Consider the following 19626-nt stretch of genomic DNA (forward strand, 5'->3'; position numbering starts at 1 on the left):
TTGCTTTGAATGGCAGTAAACAGCACTATATGCTACGCCTGGGATATGTTTTTGTTTGGGGAAAGATACGTGTTTTTATTTTTCTCAACAATATTTCAAAATATACGTAATTCCAGCTGTTACTGCAGAAAGTACAAACATTAAATTAAACTGAGCAAAAATTTTGACAAAAACATACAAAAGTAAGCTACACCAATTTTTAAATTTTGATCTTCAATTTTGCGGCCTCACACGTTCATGCCCACTTTAAAAAAACCAAGTTAGCGGAAGATTCCTGAACTGAACCTCAAATTATCAAATACGCAATATCGATCTACCCGTCTGAAGGGAACACACGGAGTGGAAGAAAATGCGGCGGCATCTTATCCAGATGAGCCCTCAGAGAGGGATTCGTGGCCACCAACTGTGACGAAGGTTGTTTCACTTGTGGGCGACAACCCAACGGCAGGGACGTGGTGGTCAGGGCAAGCATAAAGCATTGCTCGGCGAAGAAAAAACGTAAATCTTGTCCGGTGTTCATTTCTATAAAACGCCTAACTCCGAGGATGTGAGTTTCGTGTCCATCAAACTTGGTCGTGAAGTCCTCCAGTACGTGGTGGATCCGATCCGGAACTGGGAGGATCCACTTTTTGGGCCTTGTGACTTGGTCTGCTATCGTTATTCGCCGATCGTAGTGATACAAAATAGGATGAAGGAAATTGCTCCTGTGAGCTTCTGATGGAATAGATGTAACCCTTTCCTCGTTAAACGGATCTTTTCCGGGACCGGAGAAATTTTTACCATACTCAAGAGCGATCATCATAAAAGCATGATCTGCTTCATGTCCAGAAGTTGTTTTGATTTTGGGAGCAAGTGAACAAGGAAACGCTTCCAAATATGTCGCCTCAGTTTTGTTTTTGTTATAAAGCACAACATCACACAACACTCCAAACATTTGATAAATATCCGACCCCTGTGTATAACATATATGTATCTTATAACCAAAGTTTTTCTGTGTGTTTATTTACAAGTGTTATTTGCAGTAGCTCATTATGCCATAAGAAGTGGAAAGTAAAAAAATTCCAGTACGGAATTTTTGTTGTCTTTACAGTCATCGTATTAACACTGCTGACAGTACTGCTGTACACTACATGTCTAACCTCGCTCATTCGTTTAATGATGTGTGGTGTCAGATCTTGAAGGTTAGTAAAATGTACGTGGGGCCACTTTATCCCGTGGTTTACCCATTCCAGAATCCGGTGCAGCGTGCGTGCTGTATATCTGTAGCCATGGATGAATGCACCAGCTGATTTCCTCAGGTCCAAAGAGTGGGTGTTGGTACCTAGAAACCCATTTTTAAAACCTTTCAGGCATTTTCTTAAATGGTGTGACGGACAGCTTGTAAACTAGGTCAGCTACGATACCGGCAAAATACAAGTTTGGATAATCGGTTGATCCATAGAAATGGGATATTTTAGGATATTTTTTTCGCCTTCCTTTCCCTGCTCTGCTAATTGTAAAATTTGGATGAAAGATCGAGTCGTCAAAGTTGAAACCGAGGCACCGAATTATGCGGTCATATCCTTCTCTTGTTGCGTCATTATCCAAATCTAACAGTAGAAAAGCATTAAAAATTGTTTATCTTTGTTGTACTAAAATCTTTTTACAGAGGGTTACGATCCCCCCCCCACCTTACAAGAGTTATTTTACCAGAGTTTTCTTTTACACAAACCTTCAAGATTTTTTCCACCGGGTATGATATCGGCATCACCCGGTTGGTCAATATAAAGTCTTCCGTCTAAATCACTTCGTCGAACAGGTAGGTCTTCTACATCACCTGTTAAATGAAAAGTCCCGTTTTAGGAACATCCGTTGCGTACACATTCGCTATATGTTTGTATGCAGTCATATACGAGTAAAAACCTGATGTATAATAAAAAATGATGAAAGAACAAATGCGCAGTTACACGTAATTCGAAATCGCATATATGTTGCAGATATAGACAGTTGTATGAAGTAGAGTAGGCCTATGTTGATTTTGCAAATATGGTAGAAATTTTAGCGTTTAATTGTTTACAAAACAAATCTGATTTTCGTTGCAAGCTTATACCTTCGAAAATACCATCAAGTGACTTGAGTTGATAAGTGTCCAGCAAACCGTTATTCACTGCCCTTAGATCACCTACATAATGCGTTGCCCACGCCAACTTAACTCGCGACCTGGCCAGCATGTGAATAACATTCGTCGATGGCATTATGTGCTGGGCAACTTCAAACGCTGAGTTCCCTCTTCCAAGTATAAGGACGCTCTGACCTTCATATTCATCGAGATCGAGCGAGAGATCTTCGTATCCCTGCACCAGTTCAGAACCTGAAAATAGTTTTTTGAAGTAAAATCAAAAAATCAAAAAACGTTTCTTTTTTTGTAATTTATTAGCCTACAATTTCTGTTTGTTTTATTTCTTATTAACTCATTTTACAGATTAAGACTAAAAATATCTTTATGAAGTACGTAGCTTAAAGCGCCAGTGTGAGGTTACATTTCACAACACCGTGCAAACGAAATAGTTAGCAATGATGGCATATAAATCTAAATTTCTTATCTGGAATGGTTCCATTTCGCGTTCGTCACGGTGCTGAGAATATATTTGAAGGCTGTGCAATGTGTCTTACTACGACAAGCCCAGAACTATTTTTCTGGTAAGCGTCCCGTAGTCAAATCAGTTACCTTCAAATTTAGGAATGTTTGGCTTTGAAATTCCAGTTGCAATTATCAAGTATTTGCAAATGTACTGGTTGCTCAACTGGTCCGACATGTGAAACAAGGTACCGTTGGATATCTTTTTAATCCCACCAACAGCCGTGTTGTACTGTACGTTAAGTTTGAGTTTTGTAGCGAAGTCGTTAAGATACTTGACAAGAACGTCTGCATCGGGAAAAAATTCCTAAAACATCAAGGCAATTTAGCTATTACAAAAACAATAAAACTTGTAAGAATGTAACAACAAAACATGTGGCAATATTCGCTGCAATATAAGATAAGACAACTTGCAAACATATTTAGGATGTCTAGTCAAGAAAAGGTAGTTCGTGCTTACTTTGGAATATTTTGTAAACTTCAGAGATTCATCATCACTGATCAAAGAATTCCAATCGTGCCTTAAATTAAATTCTTTGTTGGTTTTTCCAGTAAATCTTTTATTTATGCTGATCAGCTTGCGGTGAATCGGGTATTTCTTGTAAAACGTTCCTGCACTTGACCCTAAATTCAAACAATGAAAAATATTTCTATTAAGTAACAGTTTTTGAGTAATTTGATGAACATAATTAAGTAACTAGTAGACCATGATGAATAATAATTAAAGAGCATAGGTTACCTTTCTCGTAAATGACGTAATCCCTTGACGCTCGTTCAAGAAAGTAACCCATTTGCAAGCCAGCGGGCCCAGCACCAATCACGCAATACTCGTGATTCTTCGTGTTTACTGTGCCGTCGCTTAGGCTGCCATTACACGCCAAGATGTAGCACAACATACTTATGAGATGTGCTATGTACATTTTTTCACCAGACATGTCTAACAATAAAACGTTGTCCATTCGTATAAGAAAGAAATAAGTTATGATTTCGCTGTGTTCATGCAAATAAGCTATTGTAAAGAAACAATGAAAATCGCTTTTGCTAAGGAAATTTCGAAATGAAACTCAATGTTCTTCCTTCTTTCACTATTAGTCCATTATTACAGTGGTAGAGGCAAAAACTTTTGCTAAACTTCCCGGAGGTCATTTTGAAGATCATATAGCTTAGCTTATATGGATTCAGTTACCTTTACTTCTAGTCTTAAACTAACACTCAACGTCTGCAAGGTCTTCGATACAACAGACCGAGCGAAAAAGTAAATATAATAACAATGAAAGTTAAAACGAAAATGGCCGAAAAATAAACCTCTTTCATTTTAACCTCGTCGAGCATTTGAGCAAACATTTGACATGTCTCCTTTCTCTTTTTGTGTGTAAGCTCTGACTCGACTATAAACACTAAAAGTTTTACCTTCCCAATTCCAATTGCTGCTTGCTGTTTTCTGACCATATTGAACCACGCATTTCAACATGCTTGTACAGCAAAGTGAGGTAGCTTGCTCGAGAGCAGCAGCACTTCCGGCAAAGATTTGTGATACGCAAAATCAGTTTGCGTGTGGCCCTTCAGCACTGTTCTTCGGCATGGGATAAAAAAGTAGCCAAAACTGTACTGCTTTGGAAACGCTATTGTTGCGTGGTTTGTATTGGAGACTTCCTTACTTGAATTACCGGAAGCAACTCTGTTGAAGTATAACTTCGTATTTTCCAACATTAACTGTTAGTTTTATGGTCACTGTAGAAACGGTTTCGTCGTAATTTGCATCACCTCCATTTAAATTACCATACTCTGGTTTAGGATCTAGTCTAGTGTTTCGGAGACCTTTCTAAATTCTTCCACTTCGTTGTGTCTAACTTTCAGCTTTCATAATCGGCAATACGATCGCAAAGATAGCATATGGCCTTGTATTGCAATTTAAATGCACTTCGATACAAACGCATCCGTTTCGCACAGCGAATGTAATAGTTTGACAGCGGAATGAAAAACGAGCTAAGAGCCATACGAAGCAAACACAAATTTCCAAGTGAACAGACTGCGTATTAGAGACAAAAAAGAATTGCCATAGAACACAATGAAACTATTTACAACGAGATAACATAATTCGATCGTAAAAAAGTGAGAACTCGAACGTGCCCGAAGCGATAATAAACATCGTTTGCAGTTGCAGGGTGACAAAGTAAAACTATATGAAGACGAACACCGTTTCCACATGCGGGTGAAAAACAGAACTTGTGTTTACGTGATGGTACAGCAATTAGAAGAATGGAAACGAAGTTGGAAGCGAAACTCACAAGTGAATAAAAACATCCAAGCAGCAAGCCGCACTAACTTGGGTGGTACTGACTACAGACGAAGATCATCAATAGCCTATAGCAGGTTGCGCACATGGACTACAACGGCTCCAGCTCTTCCCGTGTTGAGAGGTGCGACCTTCGTCCATTCGTTTGATTGCGGGTCGTAGGATTCACACGTTGATAAGTAGGACTGCCCTGAAATAAAAATGTGGCTTGGAAACTTAAAAAAAGACGGTTGCAAAATGTAAATAATCTAAAATACTACAGTATTGTTATACACTCCTTAGTGCTTTGCACATGTTAGTTACTCACCATCGTAGCCACCACAAGCATACAGGTGTCCACCAAGGACGCAAATACCAACTGCATCCCTTGGGACACTCATGGAAGCCACAATGGTCCACTGGTCAGTCTTGGGACTGTATCTAGAAAAGAAATTCCGTCGTTATTATTTATCACCACCTATCGATATTGAGCAAAGCTATACTATAGGGCATAGGCATTTACAGTGCCATTAGTAAACTGTAAACAGAGATATATGGTCCTTACCGTTCCACACTCTCAGACAACTTAGACATCTGGTTACTGGCAGGTGCGTCATGGCCCCCAATTGCATAGAGATGAGCGCCACATACACCAACACCGACCCCGCCCCTGCGCTTTGACATGGGGGCACAGTTTGTCCACTTGTTTGTGTGGGGGTCAAAACACTCCACAGAGCGCAGACAGGAACTGCCGTCTCTACCACCGACTGCATAAAGCCTACAAAGAGAAAAGATATGTGAACATAAGTATTATTTCAAGGTGTTTATGAAAACTGGTTGAAATTTAAGATAAGAAAAACGACTGCTCGTTGAACACGTTTGGGGTTGAGAAATAAAAGCAATCGCTCATTGAGTACTGATGTAACGTACCCTTCCATAAACATTCTTACTTGTCAAACAAAACTGCGACGCCAACCGTGCTTCTAGATACGGACATGGGTGCAACATAGTTCCACGCTCTTGCTTGCGGGTCCCATCTCTCAACGGTGTTGAGATAGCTCCAGCCATCATGACCTCCTACGGCATACATGGGGCCACTCAAAACTGCAACTCCTGTAGATTTCAATGGAAGACTTTCAGTCATTTTATCATTGCAACATAACTATTGACAAAACCTATTGAAAACTATGTGTACAGACAGCATTAGTTGTCTCAAATTATCACACTGTTTTCAATGTCATTCAAGAAGCTGCTGATACGAATGTTAAACGTTGCTTGGTAGAACTTGAAACCTGCTGCTCACCCAACCCGTGTCGATGTGTTGCTACAGGAGGCATAACACTCCAGGTCTTTGTTCTGGAGTTAAAACATTCAACCGAGTTCAGAGTTTTGAGACCATCTCTGCCACCGACAACATATAGCTTGTCTTCCAGAACCGCTACTCCGAACTGCAGTCGTCTGCCAGTCATTTGGGCGATCTGGGTCCACTGATTGATGCGGACATCATAACGTTCAATGCTGGTCGCACCTGTGTTTTTAAATTGACTTTATTATTGCACTGTAAAGCTAAAACTTGGTGATGATTTAGAATAGCTGAACTGTAATGTTTTAGTCCTTTTCAAACATCTGTCGTGAATTTAGCTATGTCTAAATGATAAGCTATTACTATTAACTTATTAGCACAATTTTGAGTACAACTGTGATGCTTGTTAAACACAATGGAAACTCTCAATTCAATGCGGTTGAATCATAATTCATAACCTAAGCGGTGATAATTAAACCTCAGTGAGTTAGTGAACCCATGTGAAAACTGTGACTCAAAGTAGTCTAAGTCTAAGTAGTCCAAGTACTAATGCTTAGCACATAGTGGTAACAAGTAGTTCTATGTTGTCGTTAATTTTTTGAAAAAAAACCTTAAGTACACAACATATCCGATTACACTTTGATCAAACAAAATCATTAAAACATTATATATATAATATATACATCGTTTTAAACCAACATGCTAAGCATTAAACTGTATTTAATGTCATATCTGTAAACTACTATTCCAGTGTATTTACCAATTACACAACATGGTGATAAATTTTACCAGGTTTACATTAAATCTGAGCAGGCACACCTTTAGACAGAAACAAATTAAGCAAAGATACATTTTGATCCCTAAGACAAAAACGGGACATAGTACTTAGGAAAACGATTAGCAAGTGCAATGTGGTCACACACACACATAAATATGTTATCTCCATCTACAACATCACGTTCAAATGAACTGTGAACAATATATCAAAGTTTCCTTTAAATGAAGCAGTAATTTCTGTGTTATATGACTCATAACAGAACACTGTAATACTAATGAACGAAAACAGCTGCACGGCATGCAGTCAGGTTCAGGTTGGTGACATGCTCCATCCACTTGTCACACATACAAACACTTACATGAGAATCCAGCTGGTGGTGCAAAAAGCAATTAGTTAATCAACAAGGCTAAAATGTAGAAAGAAACAGCAGCAGCAAGACCTGTTCTCCAGCTGAATACCAATAAATTATTTTACTGTGTTGCTTTACACAGGTCAAGAAGCCAAGTTTAGTCTGATATGAACAATGAACAAAGTGAAACAAACACATGGGAAGGAAAGGTAATAAGTGCCAAGCAACCTAGGGATGAAGATTCTCGCATTGCCATCGAAAGACTTCCATTTAGTCAGATAGTTTAACTTACATCGCTGATAATTTCATTAAAACTAAATACATAAAACAAAAACCATACTGTCAGACATAATGAACCATCAGTATAAATTTTAAACAACCAAATCAATTCTAATGAGATTGGAAAAGATGCTGTGGTTAAATAGGGGAAGCTTTGCAAAAGGGCGATGTATGAAATTGAAACCTTGCCCTGCACATCGACATCCACTGCACTATCATAGTAAGTAAATGATCGTTTTTTAATCAAAAATAATGAAAAAAAATTTTTAATTACCTTTTGAATTAAGCTATTGGGTATACCCTTTGGATTTCTTTATTATCTTGAAAGATAATGCACAATTACAGTATATACCTTTGGAATTGTCCATACCACCAATGGCATATAGATGACCCATCGTTGATTTTCTTGGTGGTTTTAAACAAGGACGCCTCGCAGGAAGCATATGGTAACTCATTGCAGCAATAATCTGGTGTTCACATGGTAAGTTCTGGTTAATTAGGGAATTTGTCTGTACTCTATCAGCAAGAAACTGCAACAGAAAAAAAAAACAGAAACTAAGCAGAAGTTGCAGTACACACCAACCATGCAGAAACATTCTCTGGGCATATAATACTCTAGCAAGATCCTTTTTACGTCTGAAATGGGAAAAAGCCATAAAAATACTGTTTAATGACCGCATGACTCACTTCTTTGCTCATGTGAGTTAGTCGAATGTGTGACAGCAACTCAGGCATGTGCTGTTTTCGCTCTGCTTCTGAATGCTTCACCCAGATAAGTAAGGCTTCAAATAGAGTCATTTCGCTTGGAACATTAACATCATCGCTTCCCACTAACTCACATACCTGGACATCAGTAAAACAGCATTATGCAATGTTTATCCAGATGAAGTCATTATATTATATTCTACAGACATTAAACATTGACCACCATGACAGAATAAATTCATTACTGGTAACTAACAACGACGATAATGGAAAGTCGTGCACCTGATTAAAGTGAAGCATAACAAACTCCTGATTTCGCATGACATCAGTGAAATGCTCCTAAAATGTTGAAATAAAATACTGCAAATCATAGATCATAAACATTATGCCTAGAGTAGTCTATATACAGAGTCTAAAAATCACATCTTGTTTAATGTAGAGTAAACATCTGGATAAAAAGTTTTGTCTGGTTGCATGGAACACAAATGATAAAGAACTACAAACCATGGTATACACGTGAGCTTCTTTGTAAAGGCGATGACAGCTTTGTAGATCTGCAAATGCTCGTATCCCAAGACAGTTTGACGGATGAAGTTGTTTCATCAAAAAGTTACAGCCAGCATCAACAACTGGATGCAGTTGCAACATATTGGCAGTTGATAGAACTCTCTCCACATTTTCTTCACTCATTTCCAGTCTTCCTGATTCAGGAAAAAAAGCAAAAAAATAATTCAAGTAAAATATACAAGGTATTTGTTTATCTTCGCACTTGGCTCCAAGAAAATGTCTAAAAATACTAATTCTGTTTACCGCATTCTACCTGTGTACATATATGAAATGATCTTTTCAAGAGCATCTGCATCAACATCACTGATTGTCACTTCTTCTTCATGAGACTCTCGCACATCATTGTTGAACATTGCCTTAAAGTAGTCGGATACCGATGACAAAACCAAGCGATGTGCAGGTATCCGCTTTGGCCCAGCTGCATAAAATAAAGATGTGATACACCGATTTATCCACTCCATTGCCTTAAGCTACTCAGTGAAACTGATATGCATTGCATCATGAAAAAGTAATTTGCCATAAGTTAGAAAAATCAGAAGTGCTCAGACATTCCTGTTTCAAAATAAGTTTAATTTTGGCAGTTTCAATAATGCAATGAAAACACAACCCAATACTCGCTTGTAAAAACATCATACCTAAATACCTAATAACATTTCCTAAACATGCTTACAAATACACAACTTGGAAACACGTAAACAACACTTGGCTTGAAGTGTGTATCCACCTTTAAACTTACCAATAATGACAACATCACATAGTTGCTGGTTTTGCAAATGTTCTTGTATTTTTTTCATTGTGCATGACGCATGATTGAGATAAATAAAATCACTGCCATCCATTTCCAATAACGTCTACTCCGTTAACAGATTAGAACATAAGCAGAAAGAACATCAGCCAATATCTGACATAAATAGACCATTTCAATGGCACCAGTGCAGTTCACATACTGGGATTAACAACCTTTAACCGACAAAACAATATATTTTAACAAAAAGATATTCTGTACAAACATAACAAATTTAATTTGACAAACTAATACACAATACATGGAAATTTACAATCCCAGATTAAGATTATGTGACATAGTTTAAATCTTATGATAAGATTCACAGATGCTCCAACTGGCTCGGTGTGGTTGGTGTGCCTGACTCGTAAATTTGTGAGCCAGGTTAAATTCCCAGTTGTGCTACCATTGCAATACCCTTAAGCAAGGTACGACTGACGCTTGCTTCTGTTCAGCGGTCCAAGTGAACAGCTCCAAATTCTCCAAATTTTCGCCAAAAGCGCGGTGGAGACAAAAAATCAAGTCAGTTGTTACTAACACGGGTAAATGAACAGGAAAAAGTGACAAAACCGAAAAGGCTGAAACTAAAGCATGCTCAAGAGAAATAACTTTGACATTTGCTGGTAACAACTAGCACGACTACTAAACCTATAATTAGTTAAATCCATAAAACATTAATTTGAAAAAGCGAAAATTAAGCAGACAAGCAGGTCGTGTGTTCAAGCAGCTGATGAATGAAAATTGTTTCAGTGCTGTACATCAATGGATGGGAAAAGCAACCCATCGTAGCAGAAACCCCATCCTGGGCAAGAGCCCGGTTTCTGGTGGCCATAGCACTAAGGAAGGGCGTTGTTGATTAGCCCGAGTTTGTACAGCAAGAATGCACACCAATGCTAATCTTAGGAAGATGTAATCGACTTCTGTTTCCAGTTGCTGAATCATACAACCGTAACCTGCAGGTTTTACTGATGGGTTTATAATTCTCGTTTTACACAGGGGAAGAAAGCAATGTGGTTGCGTAGTGGTTAATGATGGGGCTCGTATGTTGGAGACTTCTGGTTTAAATCTTGCTATTGTTTGATTTTTTTTGTCCGAATTTATTTTTGATCTAATTTAGTCTTGAGAGGTGAGAGTTTGGTCAAGAGGGGATTAGCTTTAAATTAATTAAGACTTTGGAAAAAACAATGTAATTTTAAGTTGAAAAATAGCATTTATTTCAATTTGCAGCTAGTAATTTGCAGTAATTTGTATAATGCAGTCTAGCTTAGTAATTTAATTATAAAAAGTGAGAGTTTGGTTCAGAAGGGATTAGTTTTTAGCTAATTTACAATTTAGAAAAATTAGTAGGTTGTTTTAAGTTCAAAATTAGCATACATTTTAATCCACTGACTATAGCTTAATTGTTGTTTATTGTGTTCATATTTTCCTACTTTGGTAAACGACAGCCAGTAAAATAAGTGTCTACTTCACTGGCTGCCATTTAGCATGGTAAGAAAATATCAACTGTGTACCCGGCTAGCCGTTCACCAAATTAGCTTTTTCCAAATTCGGTAACAATTTGTCTTGATATACTGTATACAATATATAGCCTATTAATTTTTATTATTGTCTGAGGGAGAACAAAAAATAAAATGCTAACCACTATAGTATGATGAAATAACAAAACGACAAGCAAACAATGAGTGGGAAAAAGCAGTAAAACCCAAGGGCTTAAACATACAAGGTACCAAAATGATAAAAATGAATAATGGTTAGCACAACCACCAAATCCAAGAAAACTTTCGGAGATATTATCATAACTTACATTATAAAAATTTAGAGAAATACACCTCAAACATACAATTCGTAACTACAATGTATTACTGCATGTCTGCATCTGCATCAGAAATACATGTCTGCATGATACAAAAATTTTGCATAAGATAAACGAGTAAGATTATGAAGATTCCTTAAATTAAGCCTGGCAGCCAATTTGAAGTTTAAGTCAAATTTAATTTTTATCATGGCAAATTTTTTGCCATCATAAATCAGATGAAATAAACTAATGCTTGGAAAAGCTAGCTTCAGTTATTAAAAGTTAACTCTGATTGCTTTTTCTTTTTATACTGCGTAACCCGATTGAAATTAAAATGACTGTATTGATGTTTTTCAGTACAGTACCTCTCGATTCCTAAGGTCCCATTTGTTTACCTATTGGATTCTTGTTGAAGACGTATTTTCATTGTTGAAATTTAGTGTTCAAACGTTGCATTGGTCCAACCGTAGAGTGAGAAAAACGAAAATGGTTCAACATAGGGCAACAAACTGTTTAACATTTTCTTTTATAATCGAGATATAGTTGGTTCATGTTGAACTCCAGCTGGTGTTATGTCTATGACCGAACGGGGTTTGATTATGGCGAATCTTCTGGGGTCTGATAGGAAGTATCGATCGTTATCTTTCTTGTCTAATCCCGCCAAACACAAAGGTTTCAATTCGTCACATGTCATGTGCGGATGTGACCCATACTTCAAAAATTAAGTAAAATGTTTGATTTGATCTGGTATTTTGCGTCGCCATAATCACAAGTGCGTTTCATTAAAACTGTTTTCTACGCCGATCACGCGCAGAGTGACGTAGCAATTTGTCATCACATCACGTGAATTTTATTTCTAGTGATTGTATGCTTGGTTGATCAATAATGTTTATTTTCCGTACGAAACAGTTAGGCCTAGTTGCGAAAAGTTGGTCTGGTGGGGTGTCTTGTACTTTTGTACCGATTTGAAGGCCGAATGGAAAGGAGTTCTGAGATAATAGAAAAGAAATTATTACGTAGTAACCCTCAGTACTCGATCCTGATATTTGAGAGTAAAACTAAAAAAGACCATCAGGCTGGTGGCTAGGCCTGCTGGTTAGTTCATCTTCAACTGAGAGTGCATGAGCGTACCTTCGGCTCTATCACATTTGTCGGTGTGCTAACTTAAGCTTTAATGGTTCTTTAGTTTCAGTTAGGTAACTTCCTGTTTGCTGTGCTACACAGAATATTATTTTATTAACAAAGTTTCCCCCGGAAGAAATGGTATGTCAGTATAAGTTTTATCTATCACATTTTCATAGTAAACCTCATAAAGCAAGCTGATGTCGAGTTAATAAAAGTTAACCCTTAGAATGCTATCGTTTTGATACAAGATACAGTATATTCTGCTTTTTTAGTTAAAACCTTTTAGTTACAGCGTTTATTTGTGAAAAATATGTGGTCTGTTTTTGCACTTCCATATATCCAGATTGAGTATTTAGAAATTATTACAAGTGCAGGATTACAATGAACCCGGAATATGGAAGCTATATTAAACATACATCTGATATCTTAGGTGTGTATGTATTCACTTTTTTGACCTTCAAAATGTCGGGGTAAATTGCCATGACAATTTATGTTGGACTGACAAGTTTTTACACTATTCCAGTATAGGCTCATAGTGGAAGTGTGGCACAACCACGTATTACACTCAACTTATACACTTACTTATACTTGTAAACTACCTGCACACCAAACTGTTACACCCTCCTCATACCAATTTATAGAAGGCAAGCCAGGCAAAATCGGTTGTTTGTTCACCAATTTAAAATAAGTAAACAGAGAACTGAAGCTTCATTGCATGCCCTATTAGAAAGTTTGCATTTAGTCCATCTGGTATATTCGCTAATAAATTTGCCACCAAAGTTTGTGCCACACCAACATCTACAAGTTTAAAAATATGAACAAAATGCTGATTCTATTGGCACATACGCCAACTTGTTGTGTAGAAGACATTCGACACATCATACCAACTTTCCTGTAGGGAGTGCATGCCATTGCACCAAAATATGAGTCTTTGCACCCATGTTTTCTCGTTGAAAACTGCATGACTTAGCAGTCGGGGTATAGGTTACAAGCAGAATTAAAAATTAGCAATTTGGGAATGGCCCATAAGCTGACCTGTGTTCTGTCATTGTGCATGTTTTGCATCTTCAAGGAATTGGCAGCTTTTGTTATCCAGTTAGTCCAGGCAGTTGGTTATCCATTAAATGTAATTTTGCTTCTCAGCATAGCTGGGCAACGCTCTTTTCAAAAGAGCGTTGCTCCTGTTCCTTGCCAAAAATAAGAGTGTTACTCCTCGCTAAGAAAAGAGCGCTCTTTTTGCCACTCCCGCTCTTTTTAGCAAATCAAAGGTATGTGCCCTATTATCACCATCTTCACGTCAGGTGGTTACATGTAAATTGCCTTAAGTTAGTCTCAAAAATGTCTTCCTTTATTCACAGCTTAAAATTAGTCTCACAGCAGTCAAAAAATATTTAGATTTCCAATTTAATTTCATTTTTTATGAAACTTCCAAAGTGTTGTTTGTGAAAAAGAAAGAGCGGCAATCGGATAGTCGTAAAATAGGAGCACGTTCGTGCCCATCTCTGCTTATCAGTAATGGTAGTTCTGCAGTTAATAAGCAAAACATAGCCTAAATGAAGTCTTATTTGTGTTATAACATGCAAGTTATTAGCATAGTGGTATTGTTGGGTTTATTAAAGTTGCACTGTCAGTGTCTTTTGTACTTGACATTAACCTTAAGGCTTGCAGCTTGAATTATGCAGTATAAATTTATAGTGCTAGTTCTTTCTTCAAGCACATTTACACTTTTTTGATTTCTGTTATCAAGTCGAAAGAAAATTCCTTGTAAATCTTTTTGTGTTATAATTTGTTTTCACTGCTTCAAAATGGATCGCATTTTTGGAAGATCAAAAGCGAAACAACCACCTCCTAATCTTACAGATTGTATTTCTGGTGTAAGTTATTAAATAATATTTTACAGACTGCGTGTGGATATTTTCTTGAAATTTGTTTTTTATTGGTAATATTCACTGATTTTATTGGCAGATTGATGATAGAACTGACTCTGTTGAGAAGAAAGTCGCAAAACTTGATGCAGATCTTCTTAAATACAAGAATCAGATGAAGAAAATGCGTAACGGTCCCGCCAAAAATGCAGTGAAGCAGAAAGCTCTTATGGTTCTGCGACAGAAGAAGAGGCAAGCTCAGGCCTTTGAATTATCTCTAATCTAGATTTTATAGATAACATTCAAATTTAGCATTTAGGTGTAAATATTGTACTTCATGAAATGGAATAAGATTAATGGGATAATAACTTACTTGCAAGTTGTTAATGTCTTGAAAACATTAAGGTATGAGTCGCAAAGGGACAACATGATGCAACAGAGTTTCAACATGGAACAAACTAACTACTCCATACAAACAATGAAAGATACTCAGACTACAGTGGCTGCTATGAAGACGGGTCTTAAACAGATGAAGAAAGAACATAAGAAAATTGATATTAATAAAATTGAAGTATGATTACCATGAAACATGTAACTAGTGAATTGTAATAGTTTGAATTCAAGTGTGTGTATCTGTAAACTAAATAGCCTTGTTCTAAACAACTAAATATATAAACAACCAAACCATGTTCCTTATTTGCATAGCGTTTTGTTATTAGCTGAGCGTTGAAAACTACAACTCCATGAAATTGTATTTTGGAGTAATTAAATCTCATAAGTGATATCCTATTTCAAATAAATATGATGTGTTGGTAGTAGATCACTTTGCTTCGTTTCAGGACTTGCAAGATGATATGGAAGATATGCTGGAGATGGCAGACGAAGTACAAGATGCACTTGGTAGATCATATGGGATGCCAGATCTTGATGAAGCTGATCTTGATGCTGGTGAGTTGTCACTGTATGGGAAGATTTTATGTTGCTTTGTAGCGACCTGCTATACGTTGGAGAACCTCACATAATGACAAATAACTTGCAGCATTTGAATGTATAATATTTCCCAAATAGACAGAGATAAATTGTGTATGCTAATCATAATAACCTTAACAGTAGATTAACCAACCTTCGCAAGTAACCTTACGGAGTGCTTTTCTTCATTTTTAAGGAACTTATAGTTGTCAGGATTTTTGTCAGTGACTTTTAATGTGCATAAAGTTATTGGTTTGGGCAGTCAACAGGGTTGATATGGCCAATGTGTATTTTGCACTGATTTTGTTTAGAAACATTTAAGTTTCCACTCAATATACAAAGGTTGTCATTTTTTCAGAATTGGATGCTCTTGGTGATGATATGTTTGAAGATTCAATGCTTGATGATGAAGTTGCTGCTCCTAACGCTCCATCCAATGAACTTGGGGAATCCCTTCCTGCCAACCAGGTTCAACCAAATTCAAAATTAATTGCTAAAAGTACCAAATGCCAACAGCCCAACCCTTTCTCAGTGAGGCTGTGATTTTTAAGCTGTATGTTTCATTAATGATTTTGCTTTTAGGAAGGAGTGGCGGTTGATGAATTTGGGTTACCACAACTTCCTGCATGAGAGACACAAAGGAAAATTTTCCCGCAGAAATTACTTTTTTTCTTTCAAATGTGCAACATCCCACCTGAAACACCCACTGCACTTTGTTTTCTTTTACAATCTGATAAACAATGACAAGTATTTCTGCAGTCTAAAATCAGTTGGCTTGTTTTCTAAGTTGTCAGAAGGAGCAAGCATTTTTACCTGATTGAACAAACTTTTTAGGTTTTGTATGTTATATTAATAAACACCTTATTTGAAACCTGTGAAGTTATTCTTACCGGAGTTCTTTACCAGAAGACGGAAGCACTAAATCTGCTAAAGAATATGAACTTCGTTTAAATTTGTTAGATCCACGTTTTAGAAATTGTTCTTGTCATTTCTGCTTTAGCAATATTTAAATGATTATAGTGTGTAATGTACTATGGCTTTCAACAAAGCTTTTGAGATGTATTGTTCTTGTAATAAAACTTTCTCAATTATAGTTGCTTATTAGAAGTCACAGATTAACATTGCTGTATTGGCAGCGTTGACACTGCAGGAAAGACGAAGTTAATCTGAGAAATAATAATCCTTAAAATAATTTAGGAATATTTTGGTTACTTGTACTTAATCGACTCTTGAGCCTTAATAATTGATTTGGAAACAGAGACAGAGTTTGATGTTCTTTTGAAACCATTTTTCAGGTTTTATTAGAAAATTTTGCTTCATAGCGCTACCGAGTTGAATAGTAATTAATTTTGAGTGCCGCAAGGTAGCAGTAAAAGGCGAATTACAGTATGTTTCCAAAGTACCAATTGCCCACACAATTTTTGAAGCGTGAATTTCAAACCTATTTAACGTTGTGCTGGTGGCATATTGGTATGCCTATATAGCCCATGCAAGTAGACATATGTAGGAACTTAGGAAGGACAAGAAGCTATAGGCATGTGCAACAATGTTGCATGAAAGAGATGCAACAACGCTGCTGCCAACTAAAATGCTCAAAAAGAAGAAGCCGACACCTGCTATATGCAGATTGCAGACTTGGTATAAACTTTACTATGATGCAAGGTTTATTGGTTGATAACCCGGTCGGATATAGCCCTATTAAAGTTTATGGACTTTAATGATGTAGTTGAAATATGCTTATTCTAGGTTTAGCCTGTTAGCACTGTACAGTAGCCTACAGTATACTAGGCTATATAGATGACGATACAGATAGCCTATGTATAGCCCGCGCCTGCGGGGCCTAGTTTACAAGTACACAGCCACAGGATGCCTTTGTATACTAGCTACTCAAATAGTCACGTCATCTGGTTACAGTGCACTTCTGCACTAGGCTAGATCCCGCCTGCGTTTAGATATTGTTTGGAAATCGAGTTTACAGGCTATATAAATATACAGTACGGTATGAGTGCTGTAAGTTTCTTTCCCACATGGCTTATGGCATGGCATTAGAATATTTATCCTGTTATCTGCAGGGTGAGGAGTTCTTTTGCACTACTTGAAGCAATGTCTCCTCCTCTTGCGTTGTTCATTATAAATTTGTTCTATTTTTTAGTTTTTTACAGCCTTGCTCGAATTTGGAACTGTTTACAACGTTTACTAAACAGAAGCAAGTGACATGACTATTATGATAAAAGAGTTCAAGATGCCTTATTCTGGTTTAAAGCTGTACTCTATCAGCCTTGTACTTTAATGAAATGCAGCCTACATACAATATATATAGGCGCAGATAGCTAATAGGTGTTTAACTGGCATTTTTGTAGTGTAAGGCGGAGTGTGTGATAATGACTTCAGTCGACTTTAACGACTTGAAATACATTTTTTGAATGAAATGTCTCTGATGATGTTTCTTCATCTGAGCCCTACTACAGAGTTTGGCATAGGCCCACTCAATACTGCGTTTCATGAGCTTCAGTTCTACAGTACACTCAAGGTGTGTTATTTTGCACTTAATGACTTTGGCAGAATTTCTGTGCACTCAATTTTCAATTAATGTAAAGATTGGGTAAGTCAAACTGTGTACATTAATGTGTAATTGTGTCTAAGCATTTTTGTGCACTGTACTTTTCGTTGCTGTTAGCACAACATGAATTAGAAGGTAAAATTTTTCAGCATTTAGAACAGTTACGATTGTACCTTGATTTCTTTGAAGTGGGTTGTACTTTCGAATTTGATACAGGCACAGTACTTTAGGTAGCCTACTCTCTAAATATGTAGTCCTTTTGAGACTGCATTGATTCCAGAATATCACCAAATTGAAGTTTCTGAATTGTGTTCATGGAATTCCATTATTGATAGTTGATACCAAGGGAAGATTTTTTAAATTAGTGAAGGTAAATGAATATGTCATACATTGTATGTGGCATTTAAGATTTATTATTATTTTAATGGTACTGTAAAGGCTTGGCGATAAATTTACTAATTTATTTAAGGATAGAAAAAAATCTCTCTTAAACAGTTTGCTGTTTGAAAATATTATCCAGCTAACTTGTTGCTTTCTGGGCTGGTAAGATTTGTTTATTCAAAGGGGTATTTATTTGATAAAAAAAAGAGTTAATTTTCATTTCACAAGTGAAACCTTTAATTTGATAACAAGTGCAGTACTGTACATGGAACTCATGACAGCGTAAGTTATTTATCAAATACGAATTTTGCCAAACTATAGTTTTAGTCACAGTAATTTTTAATTTAGTGATGTACGAATATTAACATACATGCAATCTTAGATATATTTGCAACTTGTCGACTACCACTATAATTCCAAAGTAAACTTTCCAAACCGTCCCTCTTCCACCTACGTATGAATGATTTATTCCAGAAACTCCTACAAACAATGTTATTTTCTCCTAACAGTGGAACAAAACTAACCCTGTCTGAAAAAACGCGCCGATATTGATGACACACTTCGTCCTACATGGAGGTTACAGGCTTGGCGCTCACAATAAAACCTTTCCGCAAAAGGTTTCATCGCTGAATTTGCAAACATGAGATTACGTCATACCGATTGTAAATGTTTCAAAACGTGGTTGAGTCGTTGAGAAGAAGTTTTTCGGTAGGTTCGTATCTTAATTCATAGAAAAGGTTTATGTCGCGAAATACAGCGCGGCAGTTCCTTAGCATTGTTAGGGCTCAGTAATAATAACAAAAATTTTAAAAAATGGCGTTTGAAAAAATCATATACGCGGACTTAACATTGTTTTGATTTTACATGTTCAGAAATTAGTAGTGTACATTCAAGTCCATAGTTTTTATGAATTGCGTTGTCAGTTGGGTATAAAAAGGGAGATGATGATAGTTTTCATTACAAGTATGTGCGAAGGGTCGTGTAGCCGACTTTCACCACTCCATGATGAATTTAGTTCCGTTCTCCGACACGAATATGGCAAGTGTATGGTAAGCGAGCAAAACAGGTTTTCTGGTTCTTATTTTTACTAGGTTAGGTACAGCTGGTTCGGTTTGCCGAGGGCGTTATTGAGAGCGCTGTAACAAAATACTGGGTTAAATTACGACCAACTAACTATCAAGTGTATATTTGCGTAGTTTCTGCAGTCATTAACTGCTAATAAACTAACTTTTATCGTTTCTGAACCCCCGTAGGTTTGACAACCGGTATCATTT

General features: G+C 36.9%; 3 protein-coding genes across 3 annotated transcripts; 1 reads left to right on the plus strand and 2 right to left on the minus strand.

Moving 5' to 3' along the window:
* Positions 1-50: 50 nt before the first annotated feature.
* Positions 51-4004, minus strand: LOC143465565 (FAD-dependent oxidoreductase domain-containing protein 2-like). Its single transcript, XM_076963933.1, has 8 exons — positions 3357-4004; positions 3078-3241; positions 2708-2924; positions 2090-2350; positions 1712-1816; positions 1404-1589; positions 1140-1321; positions 51-952 (listed from the first exon to the last, which is right to left on the minus strand). Exons 1-8 carry the CDS (start codon positions 3574-3576, stop codon positions 314-316), a joined length of 1974 nt encoding a protein of 657 aa, XP_076820048.1. The 5' UTR covers positions 3577-4004; the 3' UTR covers positions 51-313.
* Positions 4005-4504: 500 nt separating this feature from the next.
* On the minus strand, positions 4505-9898 carry LOC143464720 (kelch-like protein 5). The gene is made up of 11 exons (XM_076962657.1): positions 9610-9898; positions 9127-9291; positions 8811-9007; positions 8589-8645; positions 8289-8444; positions 7954-8131; positions 6196-6420; positions 5843-6005; positions 5458-5670; positions 5221-5333; positions 4505-5103 (listed from the first exon to the last, which is right to left on the minus strand). The coding sequence occupies exons 1-11, from the start codon at positions 9710-9712 to the stop codon at positions 4982-4984; spliced, it is 1692 nt and encodes a 563-aa protein (XP_076818772.1). The 5' UTR covers positions 9713-9898; the 3' UTR covers positions 4505-4981.
* A 4324-nt stretch (positions 9899-14222) lies between these two features.
* On the plus strand, positions 14223-16504 carry LOC143464721 (charged multivesicular body protein 5-like). The gene is made up of 6 exons (XM_076962658.1): positions 14223-14451; positions 14543-14694; positions 14848-15013; positions 15282-15390; positions 15770-15879; positions 15994-16504. The coding sequence occupies exons 1-6, from the start codon at positions 14383-14385 to the stop codon at positions 16039-16041; spliced, it is 654 nt and encodes a 217-aa protein (XP_076818773.1). The 5' UTR covers positions 14223-14382; the 3' UTR covers positions 16042-16504.
* Positions 16505-19626: the final 3122 nt, after the last annotated feature.

The sequence above is a fragment of the Clavelina lepadiformis genome, chromosome 7 (assembly GCF_947623445.1).
Source record: "Clavelina lepadiformis chromosome 7, kaClaLepa1.1, whole genome shotgun sequence".
NCBI classification, from domain to species: domain Eukaryota; kingdom Metazoa; phylum Chordata; class Ascidiacea; order Aplousobranchia; family Clavelinidae; genus Clavelina; species Clavelina lepadiformis.